A 19,387-nucleotide genomic window follows, 5' to 3' on the forward strand; every position below is an offset into this window, starting at 1 on the left:
GTGTGTAAGAGTAAACAGTAGGGAAAGATGTTGTAGGAAGGAAATGGTGTGTCAGCTAAGGCATTTATCTAAACTGAGATTAAAGTGTTAGAAAATGATGTAGTGCATCAATATATCACACTCAGACGCAACTCGCGCCGCACGGGTTTGAGGTGTGGCATTTTGTTGTATTATACACCCGGCGCCTGTATACCAACTATTTAGGGCAGAGCGGCGATCTTATGTGCTCGAAATAGGGACCTGATTTTTATTTATATTTTGTCTCAAAAATAGAGAAAAGCGTGAAATACAATTTTTTTTTCTTTCTTTTTGTAATTGACCGTCCTAGGCGCGAGGGTGCATGAACTCAAAAGATCCGGGAAGGCGCACGAGCAAAAAATGTTGAGAACCACCGGTGTAGGGCGCGTACCAACTGTGACGTAAGTAAAATTTTATCGGTGACTAATTAGGATTAGACAAGAAAAAGTGGGTTCAAACTTAGTAAAGTTAGATAAAAAAAAAAAAGAATAGTAAGGATCTGATACGCAAATATAGCTGCAAGTGAATGGAATAGACTCAGTAACCAGGTTGTTAGTGCCGAGTCATTAAGGAACTTTTAAAGAAGATCAAACGACATTTATGGAAGATGATGAAAGGTGGAAACAGGCAGATATGTTTCATACAGGGACTGCCACGTGTAGTCCAGACGGTCTCTTGCAGCTTCCCTTATTTTCTTATGCCTTATGTTCTTATGAGTTTTAAAAAGATTAGATAGATTTATGGATGGTGATGACAGGTGGAAACAGGCAGTCACGTTTCCTGCAGAGACTCCCACGTATAGGCCTGATGGCTTTTTTTCAGCTTCAAATATCTAAACACCTTAAACACTTCATTCTGTTTGCCATTACATGAAAAAAATATTAATGGTGTATGAGTAGAGAGACAAACAGCCCATTACTAACACTAAGGTTTTATTTATCAACTTAAACAACTAGAATACAAATACCTTCCTTTATTTTTATACGTTCTTATGTTGAGTCCACAGGGAGCCAGACATGAAGGGGAGACGAGAGGAGAGGGAAGGAGAGGGAGAGGGAGAGGGAGAGGAGAGGAGAGAGAGGGACGCGCAAGGCAAAACTCACACATGCAAACACTGTTACCAACTTGACTTTTCTGTTTGCTTACAAGGTGGTCACGGAGAGAGGCATGGGCGCCCTACATAGCTCGAGGTAGTAACAACAACAGAGAGAGAGCGAGAGAGGAGAAGGAGGAGGAAGAGGAGGAGGAGGAGGAGGAGCAAAAAAATAAGTAAAAAAAATTATATTGTATTTCTTATGTGGCTTAAGATTAATCACCAAGGAGGAGGAGGAAGAGAAGAAAGAGGAGGAGGAGGAGGAGGAGGAGGAGGCAAAGACACAGAGAGGTCAAAGATAATATGCACATTTTTTTTTTCTTTGGTGTTGTATTATAAATTGTGGTGTTGACAGTATATACGGTGCAGTTTCCTTCTATACCTCCTGTTGGGCGGAGTTGGTGAGAGAGAGAGAGAGAGAGAGAGAGAGAGAGAGAGAGAGAGAGGATCCTATACACATGGAACACATTACCAAACGAAAACAAAAACATTAACAAGGAGAAAAACAAAAGAAAACAAAAACATTAACAAGGAGAAAAACAAAAGAAAACAAAAATGCAAACTTCCCACATTTTCACAACAAAGGGTCAACAAAGAAGTAAGCAGTGACCTTCTCCCTCTCCCTCTCCCTCACTCTCCCTCCTTCTCTCCCTCCCTCCGTCATTCTCTCCTTCCTTGGCTGTGTGCAAATGAGCGAGCCAGCAGTCAGTCGCCACTCCGATGTGCGTGCGTGTGTGTGCGTGTCAAGTGCGTGTGGACCAACATTGCGTGGGTGCATGTGTATATGTGTGTGTGAGTGTGTGTGTGTGTATGTGTGTGCCAAGCCTCCATTCTACTCTTACTTCTGCAGAAGACGCTGTAGAGGCGTAGATACGAGAGGAACTGTGAGAAAACTTAACATTGCGTCTTCAGAATTGTGTTTCCAGACGTCTAAATACCACAATCACTTCGTCGTTTTCATTCGTGTTCGTTGTAGCTCCTGCAGAAGGCACTGAAGTGAAGTAATTACAACATTTACTGTATAGAAGAAAATATTTACGTTACGTCTTGAAAATTGTCTGTAAAACCGTTAAATATCAAAACCACTTCTTCCTTTTGGTTCCCTTCGTGTTCGCTGTAACCCCTGCAGAAGGCGCTGAAGTGAAGACGTAGTTACAAAAAATGATGTTGCAGAAGGAGATAACAGCGTAGTGAAAAATAGAAACTGTATTTTGTGGGCGTCCAAATTTTCATAACCAGTTCATTATTATCGTTTGTGTTCGTTTTAACTCCCGTAGAAGGCGCTGAAGTGAACGAACGTCGAATCTCAGTGAAAATTTAAATGCCATGGAAATAACAAGAGCAATAGCAAGAGAGAGAAAGAAGAGATGAAAACGAAATCAAGAAAAAAGGATAAAGATGACGAGAAATGGAGATGAAAGGAAGTGAATAAAAACTGATGATAAGTGAATACATGAAAAGAAAAGTGATAAATAAAGAAAATAAAAAGATGACTCACAAACAGACTAACGTGTTTTTAAAAATAGCTTAAATTTTATCCTTCGTACTTCAGATGTAAGTAGAGAGAGAGAGAGAGAGAGAGAGAGAGAGAGAGAGAGAGAGAGAGAGAGAGAGAGAGAGAGAGAGAAAGAAAGTGCGAGTGTGTGTGTGTGTGTGTGTGTGTGTGTGGGCGCGCGCGTGCATAATGTGTCTATCAGTTTGTCCGTCTGTCTGTCTGTCTATCTGTCTATCTATCTGTATACCTTCCTAATTCACTACTATTCCCTACATTTATCCAATTAACCATTTCTCCCTTTTTTATTCAGTTATCCATCCCACTGCTTCGCCTGAAACAAGAGAAACAAGACGAAGGGGAAGAAAAAATAAGAGAAGGGAAAAGATGGAAAGAAGAAAGACATAGATAGAGAGAGAGATAAAGAAATGCATGGTGGAGATGAAGCAGAAAGACCAAGGGCAAGGAGGAGGAGGAGGAGGAGGAGGAGGAGGAGGAGGAGGAGGAGGAGGAGAAAGAGGAAGAGGAGGAAAATGCTAATGGGAGGCCTTATATAAACAAACAATAAAATTCTCTCTCTCTCTCTCTCTCTCTCTCTCTCTCTCTCTCTCTCTCTTAGTCCTTTGGTATCTGTTTTTCTCGTTTATTCTCTCTCTCTCTCTCTCTCTCTCTCTCTCTCTCTCTCTCTCTCTCTCTCTCTCTCTCTCTCTCTCTAAGTCCTTTGGTATCTGTTTTTTCTCGTTTATTCTCTCTCTCTCTCTCTCTCTCTCTCTCTCTCTCTCTCTCTCTCTCTCTCTCTCTCTCTCTCTCTCTCTCTCTCTCTCTCTCTCTTTGTATTTCAGGCAATAGCAGCAGTGGTAATACCTGTAGCAACAGTAGTAGTAGTAGTAGTAGTAGTAGTAGTAGTAGTAGTAACCATAGCAAGTTAAGATGCGTGTATGTGATAGCAACAGTGGTGATGGTGGTGGTGGTGGTGGTGGTGGTGGTGGTGGTGGTGGTGGCAGTGGTGTTGTGGCTGAAATGTTGCTGTCTGTTCGGTGTCTCTCACTCATGCACTGCTGCCCTAGATCAACTTCAGTAGCAGCAGCAGCAGACAGCACTCAGCAAGGTTCAGGGGGGGGGAGGAGACGGAGGGAGAGGCAGGGAGTGGAGGAGTGCGATAGGTAAGGACTTCAGGGGAGGGAGGGAGAAAAGAGGGAGGGAGGGAAGGAGGGTAAAAAAAAGAGGAGGAAAAATGTACTTGGGAGAGATGTTTGGAGGGAAAAACACGGTGGGGAGGGGAGGAGGAGAGCAAGGTTCGAGGGGGGGAGGGAAGGGGAGGGGGAGGTAAGGATGTTAGGGGAGAGAGGGGGTGAGAGAAGGGAGGGAACGTAAAAGAGAAGGAAAAATGTACTTAAGAAAGATGTTTAGAGGAGGAAACATGAATGGAGAAGGGAGGAGGAAAGGAGATAAGAAGGAAAGTTTAAAAAATAGAGGGAGAAACAAGAGAAGAGAAGAAGGTAGATGTAAGGATGTGGAAAGGAAAAGTATAAAAAAAAGTATAGAGGAAAAAAGTATTTAGAAGGAAACATTTGGGGGAAAACAAGAACGAAGAAGAAAGAGGAAAGGGTAAGGATTTAACAAGAGAAAATAAAAGAAAAGTAAGGAAAAATATTTGAAAAAGAAAACCTGTAAGAGGAAAGAAAAACAGAAATGAAAGAGGTGAGCGTGTGTGTGTGTGTGTGTGTGTGTCGATTCATATCCTGTTGACAAGACAAATGCAAGTAAGGCAGAACATTTACCTGTGTGGCACGCGCCTAATTAGCACAACTGTCGTCACCACCACCACCACCACCACCACCACCACCACCACCACCACCCCAAATATTTAACCTTCCCAAACCATTACCTTCTTTTGGGGTCGCCTCTGCGGGTCAACCTTCCCACAATGCACTCGGTCTTCTGCGCCTTCGTCAGTCTCTCTAATTTCAAGCATGTCTTCTTTCGCTACACCCATAAACTTTCTCTTTCATCCTCCTCTCTTTCTCCTGCAGGATTTATTCATCCCCAGAATTCTTCCCTAGTACATCATCTCTCTTGTCACGTCTAACGATCTCTATATCTTGACTGGAATCCCTCAGCAACATAGAGCTTAGATAGACACACAGGTGAACATAGGTAAGCTTAACACAGGGCCTGGCCACGCGTAGGTCCATCGGCTTTCATCACACCTTCCCTTGTGTTCTCAGGTCCCAAGAGGTGATGAATATGCCACGATCACACATCACTCAGTACCTCCTGGTGACGGTGGTGATGGCAGTGGTGGTGAGGGGAGCACAGGACCTGACTCACCCACACACATACGACTCCTGCGCGAACCCTAACTACGGGGCCGCCTTACACAGCCAGTGGGACAGAATACCAGCGAACTTCACCGTCAAGAGCAGCTGTCTAAGGGTTGTTATTGATGAGTTGTGTAAGAATAACTTCCCCGACGTGACCCCTGATGATATTGGCAAGGACAGTGAGTAGTTTATGGTAGTTTGCCTTCTTGGTTGTTAGTGTGAAGGTAGTGTTAGTTTATAAAGTTACTTAACTGACAGTTTGTTGTTATCTTTCATGAAAAACTGCAGTTCTTTTTTTCTTCCTTCTCTCTCTTAGTTGACTTCCCTTGTGCATTAAAAAGTCTTTAAATTCCTGTTAGTGTTGGTTTATAAAGGTATCTATAAGGGATTTGTTGTTGTTCTTTACCCTTCGTAAAAAAATAATAAATAAAAAACTAATTCCTTTTTGCCCTTAGCCGACCTCCCTTGCAAATCTGTCTATAAAGCAGGCCGGCAGTCGCACACGAGGCGGTCAGAACAAAACACAACACATTCAATACACACATCATTCACACTCCCTTGAACAGATACAATAGACTAATAACCTAACCTAACCTAACCAACCTAATCTAACCTAACCTAACCTAACCTAACCTAACCTAACCAACCTAACCTAACCTAACCTAACCAACCTAACCTAACCTAACCAACCTAACCTAACCTAACCTAACCAACCTAACCTAACCTAACCTAACCTAACCTAACCAACCTAACCTAACCTAACCTAATCTAACCTAACCTAAACTAACCTAAGCTAATCGAACCTAATCTAACCTATCCTAACCTAACCTAACCTAACCTAACCTAATCTAACCTATCCTAAACCTAACGTAACCTAACCTAACCTATCTAAATAATGAACAAAGCACCACACACACACACACACACTATTCTCACCCCCATAAATAAACAAAACCACTCAGTCGATCAATCTTCCCTCAAACTTCCATCACCCAGAAGACTTCAACCGCGGGATTCTGAACTGCCAGGGCGCTAACTGCAGTATTGAGTGTATTCACCAAACCTACTGCAACAAGAAGCCAGATATGGAGATGCCGACAGAGAGTGTGGCACAGGAGGAGGTGGGGTTCCTGCAGCAGACCTTCAACGCCTTGCCAAAGTGTAACAGGTGAGTGACCCATGTGTGTAGCGGAGAGGCAGGTGTGGTCAGGTGTAATTAGGTGAGTGTAGCATGAAGGCAGCTGTGCTTAGGTGTGTCTAGGTGAGTGTAAAATGAAGACAGGTGTGTTCAGGTGAGTGTGGCGTGAAGACAGGTGTGTTCAGGTGAGTGTATCGTGAAGGCAGGTGTGTTCAGGTGAGTGTATCGTGAAGGCAGATGTGTTCAGGTGTGTTCAGGTGATTATTGCGTGAATGCAGGTGTGTTCAGGTGTGTTCAGGTGATTGTAACTAAAAGGCAAGTGTCTCAAAGCTATATTACCACCATTTCATCACCTCACCATCACCACGCCACCACCACCACCATCAACACCCCTTTCCTCTCCACAGGTACCTGAAGGGCCTGAACCAGACAGTCTTCGTGAAGGACGCGGGGTATTCCTGCTGGGGGAAGTTACAGTGCATTTGTGGCATGTGTTGTGAGTCAAACACCCAGGTAACCTATAACTTATGGTATTGTTATTCCTCTTCAAGTCTATTTCTCATCTTTAAAAATTCCTTAAACACTTCCTTCCGTATCCTGAAATCCTGTGGGGTATTTAAACCTTATTTCTGTCTTTTAAAATTCCTCAGAACCTACCTTTTGTGTCTTGAAAACCTGGAATGTCCTTAAACTCTTTTAAAATATCCTTACATTTTCCTTTAAACTTTGTCCTTACCGTGAAGAACAACACAGGTGTATGGAGACAGGTAAACGCTTCACCTGTACTAACCCAAACCCATTTACTCCCTAGAACTGCTTCACGAGCTTAAATAAAGGTGACACAGGTAACACGCATTGTACAGTTAAGGACAGGTAACCTAACCCAACCTTTACTAACCCAAAGCTACCTACTCCCCAGAACTGCTTCACTAACAGGAGGCAAACATTAACACCACGCTTCCACCACTACCACCACCGCCACCCACTCCTCCGCCCCCCTCTGTTCCCTCCTGCACTTCCACCACCTCCACTCGCCCTCAGGAACAAACTGCGGGCTCTTCTCAGGCTTCTTCCGAGGCTTAATTTGTCTAACACTAAAAGGGTGAGATGGGTGTGGCTAAGTGATTAATTTCTCTTTATCTCTCATTTGTTTATCGTTTGTGTATTTGGAACTGTTAATATTATTCGTGTTTTTTTTATTTATTTTTTTTTTTTTATCTATGTCTCCGTGTATTTTTTTCTTTCGCTATGTATTTGAAACTGAATATTTGCCGTGATTTATTTTTTCCTTCATTTTCATCTTTTTCAGTAATCATTAACTCCCATAACTATTTCTTTACCTTACCATCCACATATTTGAAATCGTAAATATTTGCTCTAATTTCCCCTTCATTTCTTTATTTCTTCGTTTAATCTGTGTATCTTAAACAAAATATTTTCTCTGTTCTTTTACCTTCTCACCATTTTTATCTTCTGTCCTTCTTTAACCAGTAACTCCCACAACTCCAGTAGAAAAAAAAGACCACTCAGAAACTCCCTCAATGCTCCCAAAATGCGCGCCAGACCTCCGCGCAGCCTGAGGGTGGAGCCACGGAACTGAAGGTACCCTGCTAAGCGTTTCCCGTTTTCTGTTCCTTTTCAGATGACAGTAATGCGGAGAATGCTGGACCAGACATACAAAGATTTACAGGCGCACCTCCGCTCCCAACCCACCTGGGGAAAGGTGAGAGAGAGAGAGAGAGAGAGAAGTGGCGGGGGAAACTGCATGTGACAAACTAACTGCAAACTGAATGAGAACTGACTAATAATGATCCTTTTCCTCTCTCCAGTTCCCGAGCAGACCTTCCATTCCGGGCCACGGGACGAGAGCAAAGCCCAGAGTGGTGGCGTACGCGAGGCCAGGTCGACAGTAAGGGTGGAGACGGTGGGAATGCAACAGGGAAGTGAAGGAGATTGGGAGGAGTATTGCAGAGAGTATACTAGTGTTGCCCCTGCAGTACACGCGTCACGTTTTCTTTCAATGCTTTCTCTCTCTCTCTCTCTCTCTCTCTCTCTCTCTCTCTCTCTCTCTCTCTAGAATGAGTGAATAAAGTGTTTTGATTCTCTCTTCAATCAAACCAGAGAGAGAGAGAGAGAGAGAGAGAGAGAGAGAGTCGTAGTGTCAGTAGCGTACTAGTAACTAAGGCTGTAATTCCCTTGAGCAATGCAATAACTAGCAAAGCATCCAGATATGACTTCTAATAGCTTGCTTCTCTCCTATTATTATTATTATTATTATTATTATTATTATTATTATTATTATATTATTATTGTTACTGATCTTGCATTAACTCACCTTTCTTATTCCTTCCTATTCTCTCGTCAATCTAAACTAGTCTCTCTCTCTCTCTCTCTCTCTCTCTCTCTCTCTCTCTCTCTCTCTCTCTCTCTCTCTCTCTCTCTCTCTCTCTCTCTCTCTTCCTTTTATCAGTCTAATTTATTTGTATCTCCCTCTCTCCTCACCCGCTTCTATTCATCTTGCCCTGTCCTCCCTCCTCCTATCTCTCTCCGTCCCTCTTTCTTTCCCCAGTCACGCAAGGTCTGTTAAAACTGGTTGTGCTGTGTCATCTAGTCTAAGTTAACAGTATACCAGCCACCAGTCACGGGTAGGCTGCTGTGTGACCAAACATAAACAGACAATAAGAATTAAGGTCAGAAGTTCCTCACACTTCGTCCTCTCATCTCGTTCACTTTCACCGCGATACGAGACAGTTAGCAGCACCAGATGGAATGCGTTAAGTCTTTATAAGCATCTACAAAAAAGTTAGCGATAAATAAGAATACATTTTTGCGATTTCTTTCCAGTTGAGAGATCGGATGTGGCTGCAGGACAAGTAAAGATGTTTCAAGAGTGATTGGTAATTAGGGAAAGGTGTGCGTACCAACTGGCAGTCAAAGGCTTAACTGGGTCTAATGAAAGGTACCGGGTGTTTTCAAGGGTGTTTTCGTGATTCTAGTGATGGTTTAATAAGTGTTCTACTCTTTTAACAGGGTCTAGTGAAAGTTACTGGTGATTTCATTATTCTATTTTAACAGGCTCTAGTAGAAGTTTTGTCCTTTCATGATTTTAATGCGTTTAACAAGAATTCTACACTTTCAACAAGTTTTAAGGGGAGATATTGGTTTCTCAAGTGTGTTTTCATAATTCTAGTGATGATTTAACAATACTATATTTATAACGGGCTACAGTGGAAATTATTGTTGTATTCATGATTCAATAACAGTTTCACAAGAATTCTACACTTTTAACAAGCTCTTGGGGGAAGATATTGGGTTTTGCAAGGGTGTTTTCATCAATCTAGATAAATTAACAAGACCAGTGAGAACACAGCTTATCACCTCCGTGGGATTTGAAAGTCCTGATGAGAGAGCGAAGTGTCTGGGGATACGAAGGCAAGATTCACTCAACTAACCACCTAGTTTCTCGCGAACTAGACTGTTAATGAAGTGAATCTTGCGCCATAGCGGTAAAGAGGTCAGGATGTGCCTCAGTTGTGTTGTTAACTGCGTCACTTCTCTGGACCGTATTTTGAAACACTTTTGTCCGGATCTCCACTACTTTCAAAAGGCTCTAATTGAAGTTACACGTGTTTTTAAGGGTGTTTTGAAGAAACTAACAAATCAACAAGATTTTTACACTATTAACTGGGACACTCTTGAGAACCGACTAGTCATCTCCGTGGCCTTTGAAGAGAGTCGTGGTGAGAGTAAACCGTTTCTAAATACGGGCTGAATAATGCTAACCAACACTTCAACACAATTTACTTCACATCCTTTCTCTTTACCTGCCTTAATTACCTAGCCGTAGTGAATTCACCTGTATTTTAATGATAATCACCTTTAATAGTAAAAAAAAGACATTTATAGATAAGACTAACCACAGTGTTGGAATATTTGTGTTTCTATTTATCTCTCCTTTGTTTTCATTTCTTTTCCTGCACAAAGATTAGTTAGAAGATAATGTGAAGAAGGGAAAACGACAAAAAAAAAAAAATACTGTTCACACTCACGTCATTCATTATCATGTCTCGTCACGTCCCTCCTGAAGGCCTGAAGTCATGTTCCTGAAATTCATGAAACACAATCAGAGGAGGAAATTTTTAACGTTAACCTCCTTTACCGTCCATCAGTCAACTAACACTGAGCCACTTGTTCCTGCCTCGTGTATGAAAAGCAGTGAAGACAAAATGGTACGAAAAGAGAATAGTGCAAATATTAGTATGGAATTACTGGATCTCTTGCTAAGATAAGTATTGCAATTTGAGCTAATACAATGATAAATGTCTCTTCTTGTATGAAAATCAGGAAAGACAAGATGGTATGAAAAGAGAACAGTGCAAAAGTATTGTTATTCTTCTTTTTTTTCTCTTGCTACTTTGATAAATGTTGGAACTCAAGCTAATATAATGATGCATAATTTTCCTTCTCGTATGAAAATCAAAGACAAAATAATATGAGAAGTAAACAGTGCAAAATTATTACTAAAACATTGAATCACTTGTTAAAATTATAAATGTTGGAACTTAAGATTATATAATGATAAATATCTTTTCTTGTATAAAAATCAGGAAAGACAAAATTACACGAAAAAGTAAACAGTGTAATACTATCAAGAAATAATTCAATCTTTTGTTTATATGACGATAAACATAAGATTTCTCGTTATAATAATGTTATGTACTATATTTCTTACTGTTATAACGAATAAATACCTTCAGTCCTTATGATGCTGGATTTTAAAAAGTTATTTGTAGACTGCAGAATTAATATGTTAAGATGTACTTGCGTTCTCTCTTTCTATTATTGGACAGAGAAAACAATAATGACAGCATGGCAAACTGGAGACAGACGAGACGTTGGAAAATAAATAAAGAGATAAGTAAGTGATGAAATAGAAAAGGAAAATAATAGCTTGAAGAGGAAATAGATAATAAGAAAAGTAATTGATGAAATAGAAAAGGAAAATAATAACTTGAAGAGGAAATAGATAACAAGAATTAATAGTTTAATATCGTGTTATTTTATTTTCATGTTAATTGCCTCTATAAATATATATATAAAAGAAAAAAAAATTGCATGAAACACTTTTTTGTCATTTCTCTCTTTTTTTTATTTTGTTATTTTCTTTTTTTCTATTTTTTTTTTTCTTTTTGTCACTATTTTTTCATTTTTTTTCTTTTTTGTCACTTCATTCTTTTATTTTTCTTTATTTTGTGTGCGTGAATAATTTGTCTATTAAAAATAATGTCTTTTGTGTAGGAATAAATGTGAACAAACCACTGAATTGTTTCTATAATGTTTGTATTTACCCTTCAATAGTAGTAGTAGTTGTAGTAGTTTCAGAGAGAGAGAGAGATGGAGAAATTGCGTCTCTCTCTCTCGTAACATCAATAAAAAGAAAAAAAAACTTATATAAAATTTTGATTGTTGTCTTCAGCTCATCACGAAATATTGACCCCCTCCCCCCTCTCTCTCTTTCTGGCAACACTGCAGAGCTACGGGTACTGGCAACGCTGTCGATCAAAGGTAAGTTACTCAGGTGAGTCTGCGCGTCACTCACGGACAGGTGCTCACTACAGGTAACACAGAGGCAGTGACACAGAGAGAGAGAGAGGTGATCAAGAGGTAAAGAAAATGTACGATAAAGGAAGGTAAAAAATAAGTGTAATAAAGAAGGAAAAGTGATAAATTATGAAAGGTTAAGAAATTATAAGGTAAAGAAAGTGAAGACAGTAAAAATAAGTAATAAAAAAACGCCATGAACGAAGATAAGAGATAGGGAAAATGAAAATTAAAGGAAAAATGTAAAAAAAAAAATAAGCGTTGTAGAGGAAAAGTGAAAGAAACATGAGAAGTTTAGAAAATAGAAAGCAAAGAAAGTAAAGAAGGTTAAAAGTAATAACAATAATAATGATAATAATAATAATAATAATAATAATAATAATAATAATAATAATAATAAGCGTCATGGACAAGAAAAAGTGAAAGAGTACGAGAAGTCAAAGAAAGTGTGAAAAAGACAATAAACTGAGACGTGTGGAAAAATATATGAAAAGATAAGCTGAGGGGAAATGAAAAAAAAATAGACAAATAAACTAAGAAATGTAAAAGATTATGAAAAAAAATGTAAGGAAAGTGAAAAATAAACAATAAACTTAAAAAAAAAAAGTTAAATGTTATGGAAAGTTGAGAAAAGTTAGTAAAACAAACAATAAACTGAGAGAAAGAGGAAAATTATAGAAACGCATAGGAGGCAAAAGAGAAGATAAAAAAAGTGTAAAGAAAAGAAAAGAAAGAAAAGAAAGACACAATAAATAGGAAAAAAAGACCTCAAAAGATAATATTGACAAAAACTACAATAGAAAATAGAAAACAAGAAAAATAAGAACAGATAATAGACTGACTGACCAAAAAAAATAAATAAATAAATAAAATGAATAAATAAATAAATAAATAAAAAACAAGGAAAGACAAAAGAAAGATGAATAATTAGTGAGAATATTCCATTTAACTTTATTTACAAGTGTTGCTGAATGTATAACAAACTAAAACACACGACTTCAATCAATATAAACTAAAAAAAAAAAAAATGTAAAAAAAATGGGTAAATAAGAAAGAAAAAAAACATAGATATAAACAAAATCTCAAAATACACAACTTTATACAAATTAAGAAATAAAAAAATGCATAAATAAATGAAAAAAAAAAGAAAAACATTCATATAAACACAAAAATTTCTTTCCCTCATTATGAAAAATTTGGGAGTGAGAATAAGAAAGAGGAAAAACTGACGATTAAATTTATTCTTCCAATTAATCAAGTTCTGTTTCTCCTAACGCGTTGCAATATTTTATCTTATTTGTTTATTTATTTATTTATTTATTTATGTATTTTCTTTTTTACTCTAAGATGTAGCAGCAGTGATGTGGTTGGCGATGAGGTGATGTGCTCTCCTCGTACCTCGTCTGGACTGGAACATGAATAGAACAAGATAGTAACTTAAAATGTGACTAAAGACAAGACGCTCATAGGAAAACAAAACAAAACAAAACAAAAAGAAAAGAAAAAAGAACTAATAGACGGAACATAACAGAAAACTGAAATAGGGACAGAGAAATATAAGGCAAAGAAAAATAATAAGGAAAGGATTAAAGGCAAGAAGTTCATGAATAAAAGAAAGGAAAAGAAAAATAACAAAAAAGAAAATTATTAGACGGAACATAATAGGAAACTGAAATAGGGAGACAGAAATAAGGCAAAAAATAAATAAATAAATAAATGAATAAATAAAAGATTGAATAAAGTAAAATTGAAATAAAATGTGCTAGGAAATTAAAAGCAAGACTGAAGACATTCATGGAAAAAGGAAAAATATAAAAGCAAAAGTAGCACAAAAAATATAGATAAAAAGGAAAGAAAAAAAATAGACATAGAAATATAAGGAAAGATAAAGAATAAAAAGAATAAAGAGATACACAAATAAATCAATGTGTAAAGAGATAAATAGGTAAATAAAACAAATAAAAAACAAACAAACAAACATACCAAGCAACCAACCAACCAATAAACCAAACAGCCACCAAACACACAAACAAACAAACAAACAAAACAAACAAAACAAAAGAGAAAACACACACAAAAAAAACGAAAAGAACAAACGAAAAACAAACACCAAAACAGTTAAAAAAAATAGCTAAAACACCCACAACACCACACCACCACCACCACCACCACCATGTACGGGGTCCTGGGAGCACTGGAAGGGAAGCAAACACTCAGATTCCGACAGGTGGAGAAGAAGAAGCGACCCTCACGAGCCAGGAGATGCTGCAGAAAATTTAGCGTCTGGTGCAGAAATTGGTGTAACAAGACGAACAAGACGCTACTAGTCCTTGGAGCAACTCTGGGCCTTCCTGCCTTCTATATGACTCTCTGGCTGCTCCTCTCACCTGGTTTGTCCACTCTCGCTGCCCACTTCCACCCCGCCTCCTGCACCGTCGCCTCCAGTGTGGTTCTCGAGGGGATTAACAACTGTTCCTGGAGTTCGTGTCGGCAAGGGTGCACGTTGAGTGAGCTGTACCTCTGTTGGCAGGTGTTTGTCTTTGTGCAGGTGTTGTACGAGAATCAGTCCTCTCCGGCCCGTCGGCGCAGGGATGTGGAGGATGTGAGGCCTCTACCTGTCCCTGTTACACCTGTCCCTGGCAATTCTGTATCTCCTGTCACACCTGTCTCTGTAAACCCAGTCTCCCTTCCCACACCTGTCGATATTGTCTCTCCTATTACACCTGTCACATCCGCCAGTCCTATCACACCTGTCAATTCTGTTAAATCTATCTCCTCTGTCTCTGTCACGCCTGTCATTTCTTCCTCCTCTGCTACACCTGTCTCTTTCACCTCACCTGTACCTGATTCCGCCCCTGTCCCCTCACTCAGCTTGATGAAGAACCAGTCAAGGGAACAGGTGAAGAAAGGTGAAGGAACGGTCTTATCTGTCACCTCTGATTCCTTAATGCGTAACCAGTCAGAGAAACAGGTGAAGGACGGTGGAGATAAATTGACTCTTTCACCTGTCACCTCACCTCCACCCAAGAAGAACCAGTCTAGAGGAGAACAGGTGAAGAGGAGTGAGAATTCTACAATCTCACCTGATTCCTTTACGAAAAAACAATCAAAGGAACAGGTAAAGGAGAAAGGTGAGGATAGATTAACTTCCTCACCTGTCACCTTACCTCCTCCTAAGAAGAACCAGTCAAGGGAAGAACAGGTGAATGGAAATAAGGATAATCTTACACCCTCACCTGTTTCCTCACGTGTTTCCCCTCCTGTTCTCCCATCTGCGACACCTACAACTCTTTCAAAATCTACCACAACTGTTTCCACACTTACCACACCTGTCACACCTTCCACACCTTCCACTTTCACTCCACAGTCTCAGGAACCCCAAACTAACACTAAGGAACCTGACGACGACCTGAATCCAGACGAAATGGGGTTCCTCCTGCCGAAGGGACCTGGCTCACTCACACGCCTGCGTATAAACGTGGAGGGTTGTGGCTACGATTCGTGTGACACCTGGTGGCAGCAGTACGGGCGTCTGGGCAGCACTTACACCTGTTACCTGAGCGCTGACGGGAGCATAGCAGTACCTGAAGTGGATCTGGAGGAGGCGAAAACGAAGGTAGTACTGGGAATGCTGCCTTTAGTACTCATGACTGTCGCTGTGGTGGTTCTGTACGTGTTCTACTGGCCCAAGAAAAGTAACAGACGCAAGGACAACCCGAAGAAGGTGCAGGAGGTGAAGTGGGAGCAAGCGCGTCATCTGATCCTAAAGCAAATTGAGAAGAAGAACAAGCCCATGCAGTTTGATCCTTTACTGGTGAAGGAGGCGCTGCGCAGCAACCAGGTGGCGCCGAGTACCTTGGCGGTGAAGGGCGGGAAGAAGAGGTAGAGGGAGGAGGAGGAGGAGAAGTAGATGGTGCTAGAATTATTGTTATTATTATTCCCATTACAGTTACTACTACTACTGCTACTACTACTACTACTACTACTACTACTACTACTACTTAACGATTCCTTTTCCTCTCCAAAACCATTTAATCCAAACATATATATGTACCAAAATAAAATAACTCGTTGCACAGTCATCCTTTTCTTCACCTTCCAAAATTATCAATATGGTTCGTATTCTCAGACACTTTTGCTCCACACCTTCACTTCTTTCAAAAGACTCTAGTTGAAGTTACACAGGTTTTCAAGGTTATTTTTTTAATGATTCCAACGACAAATTAACAAGTTTTCTACATTATTAATAAGAGAAACACTCTTGAGAACCCTTTTAATCATCTCTGTGGCCTTTGAAAATAGTGGTAGATAGCAAAGTGTTTCTGAATAATGGCCCAGGACTCCTAAAGGATACGAAGGATAAGTAACACGCAGTAGGACAACGTAGCCCTTTTATTCAAAGTGTATAATGTATGTGAGGATTCCTCTGAAGGACTGTCTGTCTGGACTGTGGCGTCACACAAGGGGGCGCCACACCCACCACACTCGCCTCACCCAAGGAAGCATGGAACCTCCTTGGCCTCACCAGCCCCTCAGTCACCCCTTGGCAGCCGCACGGGGGGATGTGACAAGACTCTCCATCGGGATAAACACACACACACACTTGACTCTCCATAAACACACCTTGGCGCGATGCTGGATAGTAAACAAGTAAACAGAACAGGTATTTCACTCCGCCAGGTATCGTTTCTCTACCCGGTACTTTTTTTTTTTTTTTTCAAAGTACGAGAGTTTTGCGAAGGTACGATAGTCTTGTATGTATGGTAGTCCGCCGGTACAGCTGTCCGCAGGGTGGTGGAGGCCTCAGTTGGTGTCTGTGTGTTAAGGGGGTCATACACGCCCTCCCAGGGTTCCAAGGGCGGCGTGGGACCTCGAGAAGGCGTGGCAATGTTACAGGACTCCCGCGAGGTAAGGATTTGAAGGAGTGAGAAACAAAAGATAAAAGAAAACAAGAGTTAGGTTCAAATAATTCAGGAAGAAACAGTAGAAGGAAGTAGGAAGGAAGAAGATATGTTTGTTTCGAATCAACCGCGAGCTGGAAATGCTGCGTCGAGGTTCACTAGTGCTTCGAACTAAGGGTTTAATTAAAAGTTGACTCAGCGACACGGTGAAGCTGCTGCGAAGTGAGCCATTGAATCAGTCTAAGTGAAGCAACGAATCACTTCATAAAATCTAAATACTAATAATCTAACCTACTGATTAAGATGATTGTTACTGCTTCGGGATTCAGTGATGCGTGAAGCGTTTCATTGGCGTGTGTCGAACCCCTGAAGGATTTGAGGGCAAGATAGTGTTTTCCCAGCCACGGTGCCTGCAGAAGTGGCCGAAAATCCCTGCCAAACCCTTCCAATATTGATCTTTAATGATGTAATAATTTGTAACCAATTATCTCAAGGTCACATTCCCTCTTTGACTCCCCAGCCTAAGGGAGCGTGACCTTGACCTCGCCCCAGCTAAGGTCAGGAAGGGTCAGAGGGAAGGTCACACCGCAGGCACCCCAGCCCTCAATCCTCTGTTCCTCCTTTGTGTTTGTTTGTGTGTTTGTATTGTCCACTTGGTTATCATTCATGCTTTTCTTCCTTCCTTTTACGTTCAGCTTTCATAACATTCGTTCCTCTTTTTTTTTTATCATCTTATCATCTTGTTAGTTTGTTTTCAGCATCATTCGTTCCTCTTCTTTTTATCTTGTTAGTTCATTTTCATCCCTTTCAGTAATAATTTCTCTCTCTCCCTCTTGCCATTTTCTTCTTTTTCACCCCTGTTCTCTCATTCTGTCACTCTACGTTCCCTTTACATTTTCATCATCTCGTTCTCCGTAAAATATTAATTGTTATGATGAGTGAAGAGAATGCTGGCGTTATGCTGCGAGTAGGTGTGTATGCTGAGATTAATGCTGAGGTTGTGATGTCTAACTATGAACTACAGGACGGATAGTTAGGTAGTGTAATAGTTGTTAGGAGAAGTTATAGTTATTGGTATTAAGAAGCAGAGATTGTTGGTATTACTGGTGTTGTTGTTATTAATGTTGTTCTGGGTATCTATGTTATATAAGTGATGGAAAAAAAAGTATAGATGTAGGTAGATTTAAGAATTAAGGCTTTCACAGCATGGTACCAACACACACACACACACACACACACACATACACACACACGTATAGATCATGTCATGTGCACAGCCATGTATGTACGTATGTAAAGTAAGTATGAATTGTGCTGGAGGAGACATGAGCGGGGCTTGACACACCCACACACCACACACGCATGCACACACGCACACATACACACACGCACAGGGAAGCTACGAGTGCGCGCGCGGGCTACAGAATCACTAATAAGCCTGAGTGTACAACAAATGGTTTATTCCAATCTTCTACATGGAAATTCTCAAAAAGCAGATACACGACACAGCCAAAAGAAAACGACCTCCCTACTCCCTACTACTGCCCGACGCTGAAGTGGTTGAGTCCCGGCAGAAAACGGAGATAGAAAACGGAGAAAGAAAACGTAAATAGGGGGCGGAGGAACCTGTATACGGCTAAATAATCTGGCGTTGGAGGAAAAATGGAGGAAAAAAAAGTAGATAAAGAAAATAAATAGATAATAATATAATATATTCTATCCAGATGGTGTGCCTGTGATAGTGATTAACAGTGAATAATTAACTTCATCATCATCATCATCATCGTCAGCTTCAATATATTCTATTTCTTTATTATACCTTACTTAAATTTCTTAGATTAGCGAATGATTGAGAAGGAGATAAGGTAAGTGTATATATACGTATATGTATGTATATATATAGGATCAATTTTGCCTTGCTTCGAATGACGAGAGAACACGTGGAGTAGGAGGAGGAGTGGAGAAGTAGTCAGATGAAGGAAGACTCTATACAAAATAAGCGCAATGCTCAGAAACGTGAATAAATGAAGGAATAGATAAGACGAAGAAAAGAAATTAAGAAAGTACCCCTGAAAAAAAAAGAGTTAAAGAAATAGAAAAAAGGAAAAGAAAAAATATAGAAAATAGACCAATCAATATAGAGGCACTAAGAAAAAGACGAAGAAGAATACCAGGAAAAAGAACCAAGAGAAAGCAACATCACGGAAGAAGAGAAGAGAAAACGGAGTGCGGGGCAGGACGCTTATTCCTGGGTGACGGTCTCCTTCACGATGACGGTCTCTCCGCCGGGCAAGGTGGTGGTCTGGCTGGTGACGAGGGTGCGGTGCTTGGCGCGGATCATGCACAGGTTGCTCTCAGCCACCTCTGCCCTCTCCTCGGCGGCCTCCAGCTCCCTCTGGAACCTGCGCACGCGGGTCAGGTTTGCAGAGGACACGGACTCCTGCGCAGCCACGGGGAGAGAAAAGATAATGGGTTAGTTGTTGTGGCCTGAACGGCGTGACCAAAGGAGATTATAGAAAATAGGTTAGTATTTGTGGCTTGAGCGGCGTGACCACAGGAGAGAACAGAAAATTGTATTAGTGGTTGTCTTTCCCTCTTCGTTTTCTTTGTTTACTAGAAATGGCTTAGTGGCTGTGGCCTGGACTGTGTGACCAAGAGATATTACAGAAAATAGGTCAGTGTTTGTCTGTAAAAGCAGCATATTAATCAAAATACAAATTTCTAGTCGATTTATAGACTCGAATAAAGTGGTGGACGATTGGAATAGACTTGGCAATCAGGTTGTTAGTGCCGAGTCATTAGGGAGTTTTAAAAGATCAT

At 40.3% G+C, this 19,387-nt stretch overlaps 3 protein-coding genes across 8 annotated transcripts in view; 2 read left to right on the forward strand and 1 right to left on the reverse strand.

Annotated features, from left to right (window-relative positions):
- The first annotated feature begins 1,606 nt into the window (after positions 1–1,606).
- LOC135091059 (uncharacterized) lies at positions 1,607–11,388 on the forward strand. 6 transcript variants are annotated; one of them, XM_063988407.1, is made up of 8 exons: positions 1,607–1,833; positions 2,389–2,665; positions 4,832–5,106; positions 5,924–6,095; positions 6,473–6,578; positions 6,985–7,167; positions 7,708–7,788; positions 7,895–11,388. In XM_063988407.1, coding segments are annotated over exons 2-8 (903 nt in total). In that variant the 5' UTR covers positions 1,607–1,833; positions 2,389–2,663; the 3' UTR covers positions 7,979–11,388. The 6 variants fall into 6 exon arrangements, with proteins under 6 accessions (XP_063844477.1, XP_063844478.1, XP_063844474.1 ...); XM_063988408.1 differs by having other exon boundaries at positions 1,785–1,879; positions 5,927–6,095; XM_063988404.1 differs by having other exon boundaries at positions 1,786–1,879.
- A 1,031-nt stretch (positions 11,389–12,419) lies between these two features.
- LOC135091054 (uncharacterized) lies at positions 12,420–19,008 on the forward strand. The gene has a single exon (XM_063988389.1). The coding sequence runs from the start codon at positions 13,840–13,842 to the stop codon at positions 15,550–15,552; it is 1,713 nt and encodes a 570-aa protein (XP_063844459.1). The 5' UTR covers positions 12,420–13,839; the 3' UTR covers positions 15,553–19,008.
- LOC135091051 (paramyosin, long form-like) overlaps positions 16,044–19,387 on the reverse strand; it is a 50,468-nt gene continuing 47,124 nt past the window's right edge. The window contains exon 17 of the mRNA XM_063988387.1: positions 16,044–19,007. Coding sequence (XP_063844457.1) covers positions 18,810–19,007 — 198 coding nt within the window. The 3' untranslated portion in view covers positions 16,044–18,809. The remainder of the gene's footprint in view (positions 19,008–19,387) is intronic.

This window comes from Scylla paramamosain, chromosome 36 (assembly GCF_035594125.1).
Source record: "Scylla paramamosain isolate STU-SP2022 chromosome 36, ASM3559412v1, whole genome shotgun sequence".
NCBI classification, from domain to species: domain Eukaryota; kingdom Metazoa; phylum Arthropoda; class Malacostraca; order Decapoda; family Portunidae; genus Scylla; species Scylla paramamosain.

Coding starts and splice junctions, on each gene's coding strand:
- LOC135091059 (XM_063988407.1), top strand. Junction 5,107..5,923: donor TGATGATATTGGCAAGGACA/GTGAGTAGTTTA, acceptor TCCATCACCCAG/AAGACTTCAACCGCGGGATT. Junction 7,168..7,707: donor ATTTGTCTAACACTAAAAGG/GTGAGATGGGTG, acceptor GTTCCTTTTCAG/ATGACAGTAATGCGGAGAAT.
- LOC135091054 (XM_063988389.1), top strand. CDS start 13,840: ATGTACGGGGTCCTGGGAGCACTGGAAGGGAAGCAAACACTCAGATTC.